This window comes from Prionailurus bengalensis, chromosome D1 (genome assembly GCF_016509475.1).
Source record: "Prionailurus bengalensis isolate Pbe53 chromosome D1, Fcat_Pben_1.1_paternal_pri, whole genome shotgun sequence".
Classification (NCBI taxonomy): domain Eukaryota; kingdom Metazoa; phylum Chordata; class Mammalia; order Carnivora; family Felidae; genus Prionailurus; species Prionailurus bengalensis.
Window position 1 is genome coordinate 23238308 of NC_057346.1, and position 15715 is coordinate 23254022.

The 15715-nt window shown below is 52.5% G+C and overlaps 2 protein-coding genes across 4 annotated transcripts; one reads left to right on the top strand and one right to left on the bottom strand.

The window, feature by feature from the left end:
- Positions 1 to 170: 170 nt before the first annotated feature.
- On the bottom strand, positions 171 to 6211 carry SRPRA (SRP receptor subunit alpha). The gene is made up of 14 exons (XM_043579763.1): positions 5890 to 6211; positions 5194 to 5277; positions 4762 to 4925; positions 4418 to 4581; positions 4016 to 4175; positions 3731 to 3884; positions 3415 to 3506; positions 3191 to 3309; positions 2971 to 3057; positions 2511 to 2683; positions 2211 to 2424; positions 1631 to 1794; positions 1445 to 1543; positions 171 to 1278 (listed from the first exon to the last, which is right to left on the bottom strand). The coding sequence occupies exons 1-14, from the start codon at positions 6004 to 6006 to the stop codon at positions 1150 to 1152; spliced, it is 1920 nt and encodes a 639-aa protein (XP_043435698.1). The 5' UTR covers positions 6007 to 6211; the 3' UTR covers positions 171 to 1149.
- A 101-nt stretch (positions 6212 to 6312) lies between these two features.
- On the top strand, positions 6313 to 13661 carry FOXRED1 (FAD dependent oxidoreductase domain containing 1). 3 transcript variants are annotated; one of them, XM_043579766.1, is made up of 12 exons: positions 6368 to 6497; positions 8427 to 8647; positions 9348 to 9458; positions 9732 to 9850; positions 11001 to 11095; positions 11370 to 11471; positions 11821 to 11897; positions 12083 to 12243; positions 12354 to 12483; positions 12705 to 12809; positions 13033 to 13291; positions 13363 to 13661. In XM_043579766.1, exons 1-11 carry the CDS (start codon positions 6413 to 6415, stop codon positions 13285 to 13287), a joined length of 1461 nt encoding a protein of 486 aa, XP_043435701.1. In that variant the 5' UTR covers positions 6368 to 6412; the 3' UTR covers positions 13288 to 13291; positions 13363 to 13661. The 3 variants fall into 3 exon arrangements, with proteins under 3 accessions (XP_043435699.1, XP_043435700.1, XP_043435701.1); XM_043579764.1 differs by having other exon boundaries at positions 6313 to 6497; positions 13033 to 13661; XM_043579765.1 differs by having other exon boundaries at positions 6338 to 6620; positions 13033 to 13661.
- Positions 13662 to 15715: the final 2054 nt, after the last annotated feature.

Consider the following 15715-nt stretch of genomic DNA (forward strand, 5'->3'; position numbering starts at 1 on the left):
TTTAAAAGTGCTCTCCTTTCACATTGAGGTGGGTGATCTTGTTCTCTGGACAACCATTCGTTACCAGTTCTTGTTTTATTTCCCTTCGTACCACAAGGCCCAGAACCATAGTTAGCGTGATGTGAGATCTTAGCTTTAAATCCTATGTAAAAGAATTCCGAGACATAAAAGGCAATTTATTTATGAAATTTATTTTCTTATATAAATTATGTATTTCTCTGGGCAGACAGCCTTCACCTTATTGCACTAATAGCACATCTGTAATACCAAGCTACAGGACAAGTCTTAACAAGAGGTTTGTATTCTTCAATGTAGCACTTGTCTACCAGGCACTGTAGAGAGAAAGAAGAGGAAAAGGCAGGATCCGCTCAAGTGGAGAGTGGGGTGGGGGAGAGGGGCAACTCGTCTACCCTTCTGACAGTTGGTTTTCTCCCAGGAAAGGGAACATGCAAAGCTTACATTTGGAGTTTGGGAGCGGGTAAGAGTTGGAAGGCTGAGAAGCCCAGTGCAGCACTACAGCTCAGCTCCCTTTAATTTTGAGAAGCAGGAACTCCTTTCGTTCATTTATAACAACTCACTCTGGCCTCTGCTGATGCTTTGAGGAAACAATGGGGATGGGGTCATCATCAGAATTAGCAGCAATTAAGAACAGGCCATACTCTGCCACAGTGTGGTGGGTATCATCTTGGTCCCCAGGGACCTGAAAGCTATGTATCCAAGGGAGAACCCAGAGTTGGCTCTGGAAGTCTCTTAACCTATTCGAGCTGGGACTTCAGACTGCTCGTTGTGCTCAGACATCCCTGTGACCATACGAATTAGCAAAGCTCTGATGTTGGCTCTGCCGACCACTGGCCAGAGCTATAGTGAGGCTGAGTGTGTAGGCAGAGTGAAGGGAATGCCTGGGGGGTGGGGGTGGGGGGCTGTCACGGAAGGGGGTGATGGGCAGTGACTGTAACATGATTAGGCCCTCCTTGCAGGTGGAGGCTGGGCTGCCAGGGAGTGGGGCAGGGGAGCTGCAGCCCCTGGAGCTCCCCTCACCCTGCCTCTGTACTACACTGAAGAGAAGTCGCTCACATACTCTAAAGCACATTCTTGATGCAGGGGGCGCTTTGGGGGGAAGCAGTGATTTGGTTTTAGGCAAGAGCCACATTAAGCCTTCATGAGGGCAGCCACCACAGCCTTAGCGTTGAGACTGCGTAGGTCACAGTAGGTCTGGCCAGTGCCCACAAAGACGATGGGTTTGCTTGTGATGTAGGTCATAGAAATAGCAGCTCCCACCTGAAGTGGAGAAAGGGGATACCCAATCAACTCAAGGCCGCTTCTTTTTACCCCCTCAGTAACAGGAATCTTTGGAGCCAACAACATACCCTTATAGCATCAGCTCCCTTGTAAAGGCTGCCCTTCCTGCCCCCATCTCACTCTATTCTGTATCATCCGTATTTACCTTGTCATCAATGGTATCAAATTTGGTAAGGACGATGCCATCAATGAGCCGAGGTGTTTGAGCCATAGAATGGTCAGCCAAGGCTCTGTTGAATTTGACCTGTAAGGGAGAAACATGATGTAACTGTAAGAAGCACCCAACTGTCCAAAGATAAGGCTGGGGAAAGAACTAGGCCCTAGCCCTCACCAGCTGGTCCACGGCCTCATTGCCTACTAAGGCCTCCCCCACAAACAGCACCAAGTCGGGTGTGTTGACAGTAATGAGCTTAGCCAGGGCAGTCATCAGAGGGGCATTGTCTTGCATGCGGCCAGCTGTGTCCACCAGCACCACATCAAAGCCTTGGTTACGTGCTAAAGAGAAAAAAGTGGTCAACTCAAAACATCTGGAATATCCTGTTCATTCCCAGCTTTCTCTCAAGAAGTCATAACCTGGCTGTATTAAAAGCCTATGTGTTTACTTTCTTGGGCTCTGGATCTGGCTGTAAGGTTATATGAGCAAAAAACTATTCTGTGCTTGGCAATCAAGAACATCCAGGAAAAGATGGCAACAGGATAGAGGAGAGCAAACAGGTTTCTTTGGTGGGAATGTATTTTGCCTGCAGCTAGTACTCCTGTTACCCAAGGCAGAGCACTGCAAGTTCCCAATCCTGACTTGTTACAGAGCAGTAAGTTGGTAGGAGGCTAACCCTGACCTTCTGCCAATCCCAAGGAAACCCAAGGAGGAACGGGGCCCACACAAGCTCCCCCACGCTTTCTCTGCGCCATACCAAAGGCAATCGCTTCCATGGCGATTCCAGCAGCGTCCTTGCCGTAGCCCTTTTCAAACAACTGCACCATAGTGCGGCCACCGTGATTCTCTGGGGGGTGTAGGGCACTCAAACGCCGGGTGTGTGTACGCAGCTGCTCCACGGCCCCGGCACGAAATGTGTCACAGGCCGCAATGAGGACACTGAAGCCATTCTCTAACAGCCAGAAAGAAATCTGTGGAAAAAAAGCAAAGAAACCAGTCATCTAGAATGAGAATTGCTAAGACATGGAGAGTGAAGAAAATGGGGAGCTCTACTGACCTTGGCAAGATTAGTAGACTTCCCCACTCCATTAACACCGCAGAAGGTGACAACGTAAGGGCGCTGATGACGCTGGGCATCCATGATATCCCGCAGCATGTCAACACGACGCTGTGGCTGCAGAATCTGTACCAGGGACTCCTGTAGGGCTTGCTTTACTGTGGAAGTCACCGCTAAAAAGGGAGGTGGATCCATGAAACCCAAGGAACGTACTCGAAGAACACCCAACACCTAAGGGAGCTGGGACCTTGTCCCAGGAATCCACACCATAAGTGATCGTGTTCCAAGCACTTAAACTCATTTAGTTGTGATAACTCTTAAAGTCTAAGTTCTGTAATAGCCGTTTAGAGGTGAAGGAGTTTGCCAGAAGCCATACATCTAGCAAGAATGGAGAACAATGCTCTTCACCTCCTAGTAAGTGTAATCCCTTGAGCACTTTCTGGTTTAGGGAGATACTTACTGCTGAATGTCCCCATCACCTTCCCTTCCAACTTGTTGGCCACAGATTCACAGAGCTGGACTGCAATGTCTGCTGCCACATTCTTAGCTGGAGAGACAGGAACAGGTGTGAGTGCCACGTCCACAGTAAACAACCTGTAGTACAGCTGAGAGTTCTAGGTGGTTCTACTCTCCACCATCTCTGTCCCGTACACACGAGTCCGCCTGTTCTCAGAACTTACCAATGAGATGATCACGCATCTTGTCCAGCACAGATTCCATGTCTGCACGACTCAAGCTCTTGGACCCCACAAGGCCCTTCAGCATCCCAAACATGCCACCCAGAGTTCCCTTGGTAGCACTGCAGGCACAGGAAATGATGGATATGTATAAAGCCAGCAGGCAGGAATGAAGTTTCATCTGTTCTGGAGCCGTACCTCCCACTCACCACCTGAAGTTCCCCTACCTAGGTTTGGTGGAGTTTTGAGTGGCCGCCTCATCCTCTGAGCTGCTGCAGTCCAGATCCTGAAGCTGCCCCCCAGGCCCAGTACCTCGAATCTGGAGGGTACAGGGAAAGGAGTAAGAGGGGATCAGGAACTCTCGAGAGCTGAAGGGGAAGAAGCCCAGGATTTACCCTGTCCTCATTCCATCTCTGATTTGGAAAACTCCAAATGTAACCCACCCCTTCATTCAAAGCAACCAAAGGTACTACCCTCCTAGTCTCTACCTCCTCCCCAATTGCTTACTAATGGTAACTCTCACTGGCCCCTATTGCCTCTTACCAAGTTGATATCCTCAGGTGGGGCAACCTCAGGAGCTCCGTTGGTGGTGGGGGTGCTATAATCCAAGACTTCCTTGTTTGCACAGCCACCCAGAGCCCACACCCGGGGTGCTTTTTTGCCCTTCTCCTTTGGAGCATCTGATTTCATGGACTTGCTGTAAAGGGTTATAGCACAAAAGGTTACGGTGCAGTAGGAAAGGAAACATCCACTCAAGAACCAGGGATAAGCGCTCCCTTGCCCCCACTGTGGCTAGATAACATTTGTGGTGAAAGTTAGAATGCTCACCTGGACTTCTCCATACCTCTCCCATGCTTCTGAATGAATTCCTCTCGCTTCCTACGTATCAGCTCTTCTTTGGAAAGTTCTACCCCATTCTCAGGCCCCACCAGGAGACCGGACTTTTCAGCAGGGACAGCTTTGCTGGTAACCAAAGGGCCATCAGAACCTGTTAGGAGAAAACTCACTGGAGAAAAACAACCAAATTCCTACAACGGGAAATAAAGTCTTCCAAATCCTTAAGAGGAAACTAGGGGCAAACACCTTGGGGATCACAAGGACAGGATGATTAGGTGACGGGCATCTGAGCAAGGGAGGTAAGCAACGACCAAGGGAAAGATGAAACAATTTCAGTCCATACTATCACATTAACTTTTCATGCCCTGCTATGCCCAAGGAGCTCAAACTCACTCTCCTTCTTGGCCCCCTTGTTTTTTTTGCTGTTCTTTGCTTTTTCTTTGGGTTTTTCACCCCGTGTCTCAATCATGGACCTCACAGGTTTCTTGGCCTTTTCAGAATCTTCAAATTTCTTCATGGTTGTGGGAGCACGGATCTTACTGCTCTCCTCTGCTTCACTAGAAAGAAGAGAATGATCAAAGTCCAGAGAAAGGACCCTCACACCAAGAGGCCAGTTACAACTGGACAGCAAATTCCGTGTGCTCTGATAAACAATTCACTCCCCTGGAACCGCCCTCAGGAAGGAAGGGAGATTATCAGGTCATGGAAATCAATTGTGCAGAGGGGAGGCCTCTCACCGAAGGAGCCGCAGGAAGTCATTTTGGAAATCAAAAGTGCCATTCAATAGACTTAGAGCACTTTGCTGTTGGATCTCTGTACGGTACTTGTCCCGAAACAGCCGGTGCACATCATCTATCAATTTGTCTACATACGTCAGCGTGAGGATCTTCTGAAAACCAACCTGTTCAGGGAAAGAAACAGAGCCAACAGATCTGCTTACAAGCCAGCTCACTCCAGGCCTCCAGAGACTGGCCCAGCGGCCTGGCATGTTTCCCCGACCTGAGGGGCAGCCAAGGTCTCTGCCTGGGCTCAGGAGCGTCTTCCCTTTCCCCCTCCACTGTCTGTCTTCTCAGTTACTTCACCGTATACACTGGGCTCAATTAATGAGGGTTCTCAATCAGGATTAAACAAAAGTGTAATCATTATCCTTCTAAAATAGCCCCACTTACCACAAACACCAGCTCAAACTGGTTGTCCAATTTGTACTTGAGTGTGAGTGCCTCATGGGTGAAGGAGTTGTTACCTCCCCTTTCCTGGAAGAAAAAAAAAAAGAGTTCAGACTACCCAGAAAACCCATACTTGAGCCCCTCAAGGATTACCTATGGGAAAGAACCAGACACTTCCCTCAAAGTCAAACCTGTCGTCCCCAGGACAAGAGGATGCTGGGGCACTGCTCTCTAGCAGCATCCCATCAGGGAGAAAAGGAGGTGCCAAGTTGGGAGGGGGACGGTTAAGGGGGAAAGAAAGACACGTGGGAGCCAGAAGAGAGAATCACACAATCAGATTTACTAGCAGCTGTACGCTATTTACAGCTTTTTTAAAGCGTTTTTCCATTATCTCGCCCAGCACCCAGCCTTCGACACAACAGAAAATTAAGCTGCTAGGGGGTCAATGGAGGGAACTATGGGAAATCTCAAGAGACGCCGGGATTCGGCTAGAGTCCCAGAGACAGAGGGGGAAGGGGCGTCGCAAAGTTGCTAGAGGTCCCAGGGGAGCGGGAAAGAGAAGCGGAATACTGGCAATGAGTGAGTGGCCAGTTTGGGGTAGGCGGAGAAGGTGGGAGGGGGGCGTGGGATCAGTTGAAGGGGCTATGGACCAAAGTTCAGGGGGCCGAGCCCGTAGTTTTGATCCCGAGGGGGCTATACCTGCAGCAGCACAGAACGAATCAACGCATTAACGGGCCCGGTGCATGAGTCGCTCACGCCCTGGAAGCACCAGAGCACAAGCCCGCCTTTGGAGAAAATGGTGAAGAAGTCGAGCATGGCGGCAGCGGGAAAGGAGCCGGGGCCGGCGCCGGGAACTCAGGCCGCGATCGCCGCCGCTTCCTGCTGCGCCAAGCTCGGGACACGTCACACCAGCGGTCCCGGAAACCGGCTCAGCCGCACTTCCGCTCCGAGCTGCTGTGTTCTTTCTCCGCCTCCGCCCGAGGGCGCGCAACACTGACGCAGGCGCCAGGCTCTCCAATGGCGGGTGGGGGCGGACCTGGGCGGGGCTCTCAGAGAGGACGGCCTACAGCGCGGAGGGGCGTGGCCCTCAGGACCCGCTGGCCAATGGGCGCGCTCTTCTGAACGGCCTGCGGCGCGGAGAAGTGACGGCAGAGTGGGGCTGGCGTCGGGAGGTGGGGTGGGGTGGGGGGATTCTCCCAGAGGGCCTGGGCTCTGAGTGGTCATGCTTCGCAGGACGTTGCTTTTGGGCTTGGGCCGGGGCCCCTTGGGCCGGGGTCTAGGCACACACAGAGGAGGCTCTATTCTGGGTAAAGTTGAGGGCCGCGGAGGGTATTGTGGTTCTTGGATGGCCCCAAGCTCCAGCTCTGTGACCTTCCGGACTCAGGACCCGGCCCACGACGTAAAGACAGTGGGTCGGCTGGGAGGAGGGGGTAAGCTTTCCTGCCGGAGCTTGTAAAGGCTGGGCTTCCCAGGAAGCCCCTCTCAGGTGACAAATTGCAGATCGTTCTATGCCTCAGCTTACCACCAGCATAACAGAGAGCCAGGTTGATTGGTTGCAGAGCTAGCTGTGCCTTAAAGTCCTGCTCGCGTGCAGGATGCCGCACTTAGCGTGTGGCTGTTAAGGAGGGAAGAGAAAGAAGGTTCAGTGTGCGGCCTGGAGTGCAGCCGGAGAGTGAAGACTTAAATAGACCAGTTCAAGACTGGATAGAATCCAATTTGGACAAATGCCCTGCACTGCTAGTCCCCGAAGCTAGTGTAACTGGAGAAGTACAGTGAGCAGATGGGAACTGAGATCAGCCTTGATGGATATCGTTTACTGGCTCAGGGAAGGTGTGTGTTCCAGGTTGCGGAGAACCCAGCGAAAATTAGAAGTATTGGTTTTGTGCAAGAATCTAACAAAAGCCACGTAGGTAGAGAGCAGAGATAGGAAACGTAGTGTGGATGGGTGAGGTAAGCCTAGATCAAAGAAAGATTCCAACATTGCCGAGAAGAGTTTGAATTTTGTATTGGAGTCGGTGAGACGACTTGGAGATTTGTGTGTTAGGTGTGAAAGATGAAAGGATTCATTGATTCAAGGCACTGATGGCATACCAGGTTCTGTGCTAGGCTGAAGACTCATTGGTGAAGAAGGTAGGCATAGTACCATATGAAGCAATGACACTTAAACTCAAAATTGCAGATGTGTTGCATGAGGTAATGAGACCGTTTGACAGGAGATTCTGACAGTCCACGGAGTCAGGAAAGACTTCCCTGAGAAAAATGAGAACTGAGCTGAAAGCTAAAAGAAGCAAAGAGTTAACCAGGCAAAGAAGCGGACACGGTTTCAAAGTCGAGAGAACACCTATGTAGATTCCCTGCCACCATCGAGGTGTCGAAGGGGGCGGAGTGGGAGAATGGGGAGAGAAAAAGGTAAACCAGAGCCAGAGTGTGCTGTGCCTCATCCATGTTGAAGATTTTGGACTTTTATTCTTAGAGTAATGGTAAACCATTGGAAGGTTTTAAGCAGGAGAGTATGTGATTGAATTAGTGCTTAGAAAATATTCTAGCTGTGATGCGAAAGAGTCAGGTGGTAAGAGGAGGATTAGTGGAAACAGTAAGGCTTTTGTGTTCGTCCAGGTGAGAGGTCATGGTAGTTCAGGCTAAGGTGGTGGTGGCGGAGATGGGGAGGAAACGGGGACAGATTGGAGAGATCTTTAGGAGGCAAAGACATCAGGACTTGACAACAGATAGGACATGAATGTAGCTTTGTCGGTGGTGACGGATATCCAGGATAAGGTGCCACTCAGAGGTATCATGCTTCAGAGGACACTGCCGCTTGGAGTGTGCCAGGACCTATTGGTCCAGGAGCCTGGAACCCTCCTCTCCGAGAGGAGAGGGAAATGCAGTTGAATATATGAGCCTGTGATTCAAGGGAAAGAGCAGTCTGCGCAGGAGATAAGCACGCGTAAGTCACCTGGCCTAGGGAGAGAGTATAGAGTGTTCTTTTTGAGAAGTTGAATCTTGCAGTGCTGGGCATGATGCGTGAGACGGGAAGAGAGCCTGATGGCACACAGACCACATGGCGAAGCTGTGGAATACTGCTGGGTGCAGACTGACCTTATGAGAGGGGATGACCGTGGGAACAGCCAGCTCAGTGTCCGTTTCCGTTTAGCCAACCTTCTCCTGTGCCCATCCTCTAACCCCCTACCACCTGTAAAGAAAATGTATGGCCTTCTGACCATAACTGCGTCCCACAGACCGAGATGGAAAGATGTCCGAGATCAAGAAGAAGATCCAGTCAATCCTTCCCGGCGGGGACTGGAATCCACTGTACGACACCAGCTACCTGCCCCCTGAGAGCTCGGATGTGGTGATTGTGGGGGGTGGGGTGCTTGGCCTGTCCGTGGCCTATTGGCTGAAGAAGTTGGAGAAGCCACGAGGTGCCATTCGAGTGCTGGTGGTGGAACGGGACCACACGGTGAGGTGTGGGGTAGAGCAGTGTCATGACTGGGGCACGGACTCCTATTTTATTAAGGGGCAAGGGGAGGGGAAGGGAGGAAAGACTTCGATCTTTGGAGGTCTAAAGGGCAGGGACTGTACTTTGACTCTTGTTGAGAAACAGTCCCGGGTTCTTCCTTCAAATTAGAGACTTTGGCCATAGAGTTGCTTGTAAAAGCACATTTCACAATGTCAGATCTTTTGGGCGCCCACAGGTCCGTCTGAGAGCCTGCATTCCAGCTGGAATCAACACAAACAGCTATCCCCTCCCCCTTCCAGGTTCCTTTACTTCTGAGTTTTTGCACTTTAGTTCCAATTAGCCATTGAGAGTTAGCCACGAATCTTACTAGTTTGGTCATATTCCTCTATTTTCCAATTAGTAGATGAAGTGTTAATCTCCTGCCCTTGGACTTCAAGGCCATTACCATTTTGTGCCACAGTGCCCAGCCCTTTTAGATGACTGGCTCTCTCTGCTCTGCACATCTGCTAAGAAGGATTTTAATAATTGTTGTCCTCTTTGGGTGCTGGTTGACTTGCATACAGGTTTATCCACCTCAACTCCTCTTAGATTATAAACGTGCAAGTAGGACCCCCCATTACCCCGAGGGGCTTCCGTTCCAGTATTCTGCTCCCAGGTGACAGGGTACTGGTCTCCCTCAGTTACTTTTGTCTTTCCACAGTATTCCCGGGCCTCCACTGTGCTTTCCGTGGGCGGGATTCGTCAGCAGTTCTCGGTGCCTGAGAACGTCCAGCTCTCCCTCTTTTCAATTGACTTTCTACGGAACATCAATGTATGTGCAAAGAGATTTGGGGACTGGGGTGGTGAGCACTCCTTCAGCCCAGAGAGAGGAGCAGCCCAGTTGGCCAGGGGGATCAGGGAGCGGAAGCAGTTCGGGCCACTAGGAGTTGGAACCACCAGTTTTCTCCCCAGTGGTGGTACCCAGAGGGGGGCTTCTCTGAGCCCTGGGAGCTGTTGGTGAGGAGGCCAGGAAAGCTCTCCCTCCCTCCCTCCTTTAAATCAGTTTCTCTAAAGAACTTTTTTTTTTTTCTTTGCGCACACACAGGAGTACCTGGCTGTAGCTGATGACCCTCCCCTGGACATCCAGTTCAACCCATCAGGTTATCTCTTGCTGGCTTCAGAAAAGGGTGCTGCCATCATGGAGAACAACGTGAAGGTGCAGAGGTGGGTGGGGTGCCTGGCACGACCACCCATCTGCTGCTCAGCTGTGTGCATGTAGCAAGCTCCGACACCAAGTTAGGAACTGAGAAACCCGGTGGGGCGGGGATGGGGAGGGGGTTGATGAGATAGGTCCCTGCTGTGTAGGAGCTCTGACAGGAGTCTGTCGGGAAGCACAGACACATGCAGACCTCCAGTACCCTGTGCTAAGTGCTCGAACATGGATACAGACAACACACTGCTGCGGTGGTTCCTAAATCGGCCAGATCACAAAAACCACCCGGGAAATCCCAGACCTAATAAGCCAGAGCCTCTAGGGAAGGGCCCAGGAATCTGCAGACTTTTCCTGCAAGGGCCAGATAGTACACATTTTAGGCTTCGGGGGCCATATGCTGCCGTCATTCAGCTTTGTAGTTGAAACAGAAGCAGTCAGGGACAAGATATAGGCAAAAAGAGAAATGAATCAGTGTGACTCAGGTACAAAAATGCAGCAGGCTGGTTGGGGCAAGCCCTCTCCTAAGTGCGTCTCGTGATCGGTCAGGAGCATGTGTCTATCTATAACAGTCTTGCGGGTCTTACTAGGGACATCGGGTAATGTCCCAGATGCAGTAGTTATTCATTTAGTCACCAAGACATCCCCATTTCACATGTGGGTAAACCGAGGCACAAGGTAGCTAGCAAGTGGTGGCACTGGGATCTGAACCAGGCAGTCGGGCTTGCGAGTGTGTTGTTTTAGGGTCTGCGTTGCTGCCTTTCGCGGACAGTGTCCCATAGGAGATAATTGTGCTAGTGAGCAGGACTGTACTAGAAGGTAGACAGGAAGGTCATTCCAGGCAGAAGGGAAGGAGACAAGCAGAAGGGACACAGTGGTCTGCCCTGTTGTAAAAGGATACAGGATAGTTAGGGGATGTCAGGGACTTTAGTGTGGTCAAAGGGATACCAGGGGGTAGGAAAGGAAAGAGGGGTCAGCTGAAGAGCCATGACTAGGACGCTTGGCCTTTACACGTTCAACAGGGAGGAAAACTTGGGGGTTTGGGGCAGAGAAGTTACGTGAATGAATCGGAATCCCCACTTGTGGAGTCGGGGTCCATACTTCGCCTTCTCTGCACAATCCTCGCCTCTGACACACAGGCACACAGTCGCGCATTTCTCTCAGGCAGGAAGGAGCCAAAGTTTGCCTGATGTCTCCTGAGCAGCTTCGGAACAAATTTCCCTGGATAAACACAGAGGGCGTGGCTTTGGCATCTTATGGTAAAACGTGCTTGCAGAGGGGATCAGGGGTTGAGGGGCGCCTCAACGTTGGAAGTCTCAGCATCCTGTAACCCGCCTCTAGAAGCAGTGCTTCCCCCCGGGCCAGCAGAGCCTCCCTCGGCCCCTGCTAGCTCTCTGTCCTTCCACAGGATTTCACTCTGGTACACTTGGTCAACATGAACCTTCCCTGGCTTCCCTAAAGAGGAGTTGGGGGCACAGGAAATCCAACAGGAGGGTCCTAATCCCACCTCCTGAGTCCTCTTTCTTATCACAGGGATGGAGCATGAAGGTTGGTTTGACCCCTGGTGTCTGCTCCAGGGGCTTCGGCGAAAGGTCCAGTCCATGGGGGTCCTCTTCTGCCGCGGAGAGGTGACACGTGAGTCTGAGGCCCCGTGCCCACTGCTCCTTCCCTCTGCCAGCTGGGGCACAGGCCTAGATGGGGTCTTATCTTCACTCACAGGCTAAGCAAGGGTTGGTGGGGAATGGGGTTCTCCCTGCGGCCTGGTCCTGAGCATCCTGACTCCAGCTCCTAAGTAGGCTTTCTCAGGACTCGTGTTGCACGTGAAGGTTTCAGCTTGCTCCCATTTTGCATACAGTCAGGGTCATCTTGGTTACCCCATATCTGTTTGCGGGAAAGCTCCGGTCTTCCAGGTTGCTTTCCTAATGAAGTGCACAGAATCCCAGTCTCGTCTTCTTCAGGCCTCAGGCGCTTCTTTTTCCTGCAGGTTTCGTGTCTTCGTCTAACCTCATGAAGACTGCAGGTGGGGAAGAAGTGAATTTGAAAAGGATCCACGAAGTTCATGTAAGTTGCCAGCCTGCGCATCTTCCTTACCAAAGTGCAAGGGTGGAAAAGGTAATGGCTGTCATTTTGGTCTTTCTCTACCCACTTCCAGTCTGGGTAAACTAAGGCTGGGGAAGAAATGTACCTCTCACAGGGCCTGGTATGTGGGCCAGGCCCTCCTTCACCTCCCCTTCTGGTGCCTTCAGGTGAAGATAGACCAAAGCCTGGAGTACCAGCCCGTGGAATGTGCCATAGTGGTCAACGCAGCAGGGGCCTGGTCTGGCCAGGTTGCAGAGCTGGCTGGCATTGGGAAGGGGCCACCTGGCACCCTCCAGGGCACCAAGCTACCTGTGGAGCTGAGAAAAAGGTAACTTCCCTCAGGGCAGCTGAGGAGGTCGGTGAGAGAGGGAAAGAAGCAATGTAAGAGTTTGGTAAATGTGCTGGGAAGGGGATTTCCTAACCTGCTGGTTGTGGCAGGTACGTGTACTTGTGGCACTGCCCCCAGGGACCAGGCCTGGAGACCCCATTCGTTATAGACCCCAGTGGAACCTATTTCCGCCGAGAAGGATTAGGCCATAACTACCTGGGTGGCTGTAGCCCCACTGAGGTAAGCTAAGCGGGGTTGGGGTGCTGGGCAGGGGACATAGGCCACTGTCATCGAAGAGTCAGGCTCTTTGGACGGCCCAGCACTCTCACTGACGTTGAGCCTCCTCTGGGTTTGAACTGGGATCTTTTCTCCCCGTCCCCTCCTACTGAGGGGCTCAGTGAGGTCTGGGTCAGCCCTTGTGTCCCAGGCAACATAAGCCATGTCCCCACCTCTCACCGTAGGAGGAGGAACCGGATCCAGGGAACCTGGAGGTGGACCATGATTTCTTCCAGGACAGGGTGTGGCCCCCTTTGGCCCAGAGGGTACCGGCTTTTGAAACTCTGAAGGTAACAGGAGACCCATGAGCCTGGAGCACCTGGGTCGGCTTGGAAAGCTTGTCCACTGCCACTCGCCCTCTGCCTCACAACTGCTAAGGACTCTTGGTCTAGGGACCCATCCCACTGACCCCTCGGGGGCTGGAAGAGGGTGCCGCGTCTGTCCCCAGAGCAGGAGTGAGGGTGGCACGTGTCGGCACCTTCCCAGGCACGCCTGTGTCTTGTACACCCGCAGGTTCGGAGCGCTTGGGCCGGCTATTACGACTACAACACCTTTGACCAGAATGGCGTGGTGGGTCCTCACCCACTGGTCATCAACATGTATTTTGCCACGGGCTTCAGCGGCCACGGGCTCCAGCAGGCCCCTGCCGTGGGGCGAGCTGTGGCGGAGATGGTGCTGGAGGGCCACTTCCAGACCATCAACCTGAGCTCCTTCCTCTTCAGCCGCTTTTACTCGGGAGAGAAGGTCCAGGAGCACAACATCATCTGAGCCTGTAAGCTCTTCGCTGGGCCCCGCCGCCCTGTCCGCCCCCCGTGGCCTCCCTACACTCTCCTGTCCCCACAGGGCTGGGCGCGCAGGCCGACTACAGGCTGTGAGGCCCAGGCCAACAGAGAGTGTTGGAGGGGGAGACCCCAGGACTGACGGCCCGGGCTGAGGCCACCCGCCAAGGCAGTGCAGCCGGACAGAATACCTGAGCACGTGGCCCAAGACTGCCTTCTTCCTGGTACTGAGCCAGCAAGATCACCTATGCCCCTCTTGGCAGGCTACCCCGGAGCCCAGGCAGGGAGCCTTCCAGGGCGGCTGGTGCGGATTTAGTGACCGTTTACCTACTCATCAATCAATAAATGTTATTACTCTTTCCACTCAGTCTTCTGCCCCTTCTCCTTTGACCTCATGGCAGTTGCTTCTGAAGCACCGGTAGCCTTTGGGACCAGGCCACACGGCCTTCCCCTCCCGGCAGCATTCTCCCGTCCTAGGTGTAGGCAGCTTGTTGGCAAACTAGTGCCTTCCCTTCCTGAGTTGCTGCAGAAGGAAGGGATGGTTCATTCCTTTATTCAGCATTTTTTCGGCTCCAACTCTCAGCCAGGCCCAGGCTCAGATATCAGAGATCTACCACCAGGCGGGGCATCCTCTGCATCTTCACTGGAGCGTTCTTATCTGTGCCCGCCCCGCAGCCCAGAGCAGACCAAGTGCCGTCCCTGCAGTGCCAGGAAGAAGCGCAGGTCACGGACACCTCATCTCAGCTGTGTCTCCACAGAGCTCCCCCGGGGAAGCCGACCTCTGAGCTGAACCTATAGGATGAGCGGTTGAACACAGTGAAGGCACAGCAGGGACCGGGGGTGGGGTGGGGACCGCAGGCTGTGAGGAAGATTGTATACAAATGCCTAGGACCAAGACTTCGCAGGATTCGAGGGAGGATAAGTGATGTCCTGGCTAGATCATGGAGTGAAGAGGGGTAGTAAGGAGTAGGGCAGGGCCAGGGGCTGAAGAGCCAGGTGTGGAGCTCAGGCTGTATTCCATGGGCTTTCCGTAGGGAAGTGACATGCTCAGATTTTCCTTTTTTTTTTTTTTTTTTTTGAGTTTATTTTTTTATTTTGAGAGAGAGGGAGAAAGTATGCACATGAGTAGGGAAGGGGCAGAGGGGCGGAGAGGGAGAGACAGAGAGAGAGAATCCCAAGCAGGCTCTGCACTGACAGCTCAGGAACCGTGAGATCATGTCCAGAGCTGAAATCGTGAGTCAGCAGTTTCACCAACTGAGCCACTTGGGCGCCGCAGATTTTCCTTTCAGAAAAATCACTCTGACTGCCTTGTGGAGAACAGATTGTGGCGTCAAAGCAGGAGGCCAGATGGGAGGCTTTGCTGCAGTCCATGTGGCAGAAACAATAGTGCCCACGCTGTCACTGCAAGAAGCTTGTGTATCCAAAGAGGTGACGGTAGTAACAAGAAACGGGGTCAAGCATGACACTCAGGCATCTGGCTTGGACAACTAGATGTATTATCTTGCTTTCGTAGAGGTGAGGGATGCCAGGGAGGAGCCGTGTGGAGGACAAAATGAAGCAGTTTGAGACCTGTCGAGTCAAAGGTGCCTGGTAGAGGTGTCTAATGAGGAGTTGAGTTTATTGTCATGGCACTCAGGATGATCCAGGCTGCGAACACCATGGAAGAGAAGGGCATCACCCCCACGAGGGGAGAAGAGTAGGGAACCAAGGGGGACACTGGACACTGACGTTTAAGGGATGAACCAAAGGAGAGGAAGCTGAAGAGGTGGCCAGAGAGGCAGGAAAAAAGCCAGGAGCATGAGGTATCATGGGAACCTAGAAGGAATGGGCGATGCTACCCACGCACGTGCACTGGCTGGATCGGTACCAAGTAGGTCAGTGGGGACCTGAGGGAGAGCAGTTCTGGGAAGAAGGTGGGGTTTGAGGTGACAGCTGTCCAGAAGGGAGAAGCGGGTGGGAGCAGAAATATCTAGGAAAGTGTTCATTCCCCTTGAAAAGCGGCCTTTGGGGAGAAGAAGGAAACACAAGAGATGGACGTGACTGATTATCGGTTGTGTAAGGGAGGGAGGCCAGGGGAGATGCCAGTGAGGTAACAGGAGGAGCCCCTGTGGGGGTGGGGGTGGGGGACAGCCAGGACTGATCAGGTGAGCAAAAGAGGAAGAGCCACCAGTGCTGAAAGACAGGAAGGAACTTGGCCAGGGGCACAAGGCAGTGACAACTCAGGCCAAACCCAACATCTGTGTTAACCCTGTAAGCAGGCCTTGTCAGGTGCCTGATATTCACTCCCCCTTCCTTTGGTACAAATACTCCCATCTATGGGTCAGAAGGAAAATGGGCTTCATCTGGCTCCTCACCCCGAAGCGACATCAAGATGACAAATACTGTACTTATTTATTAAGAACACATTGATGAATCCT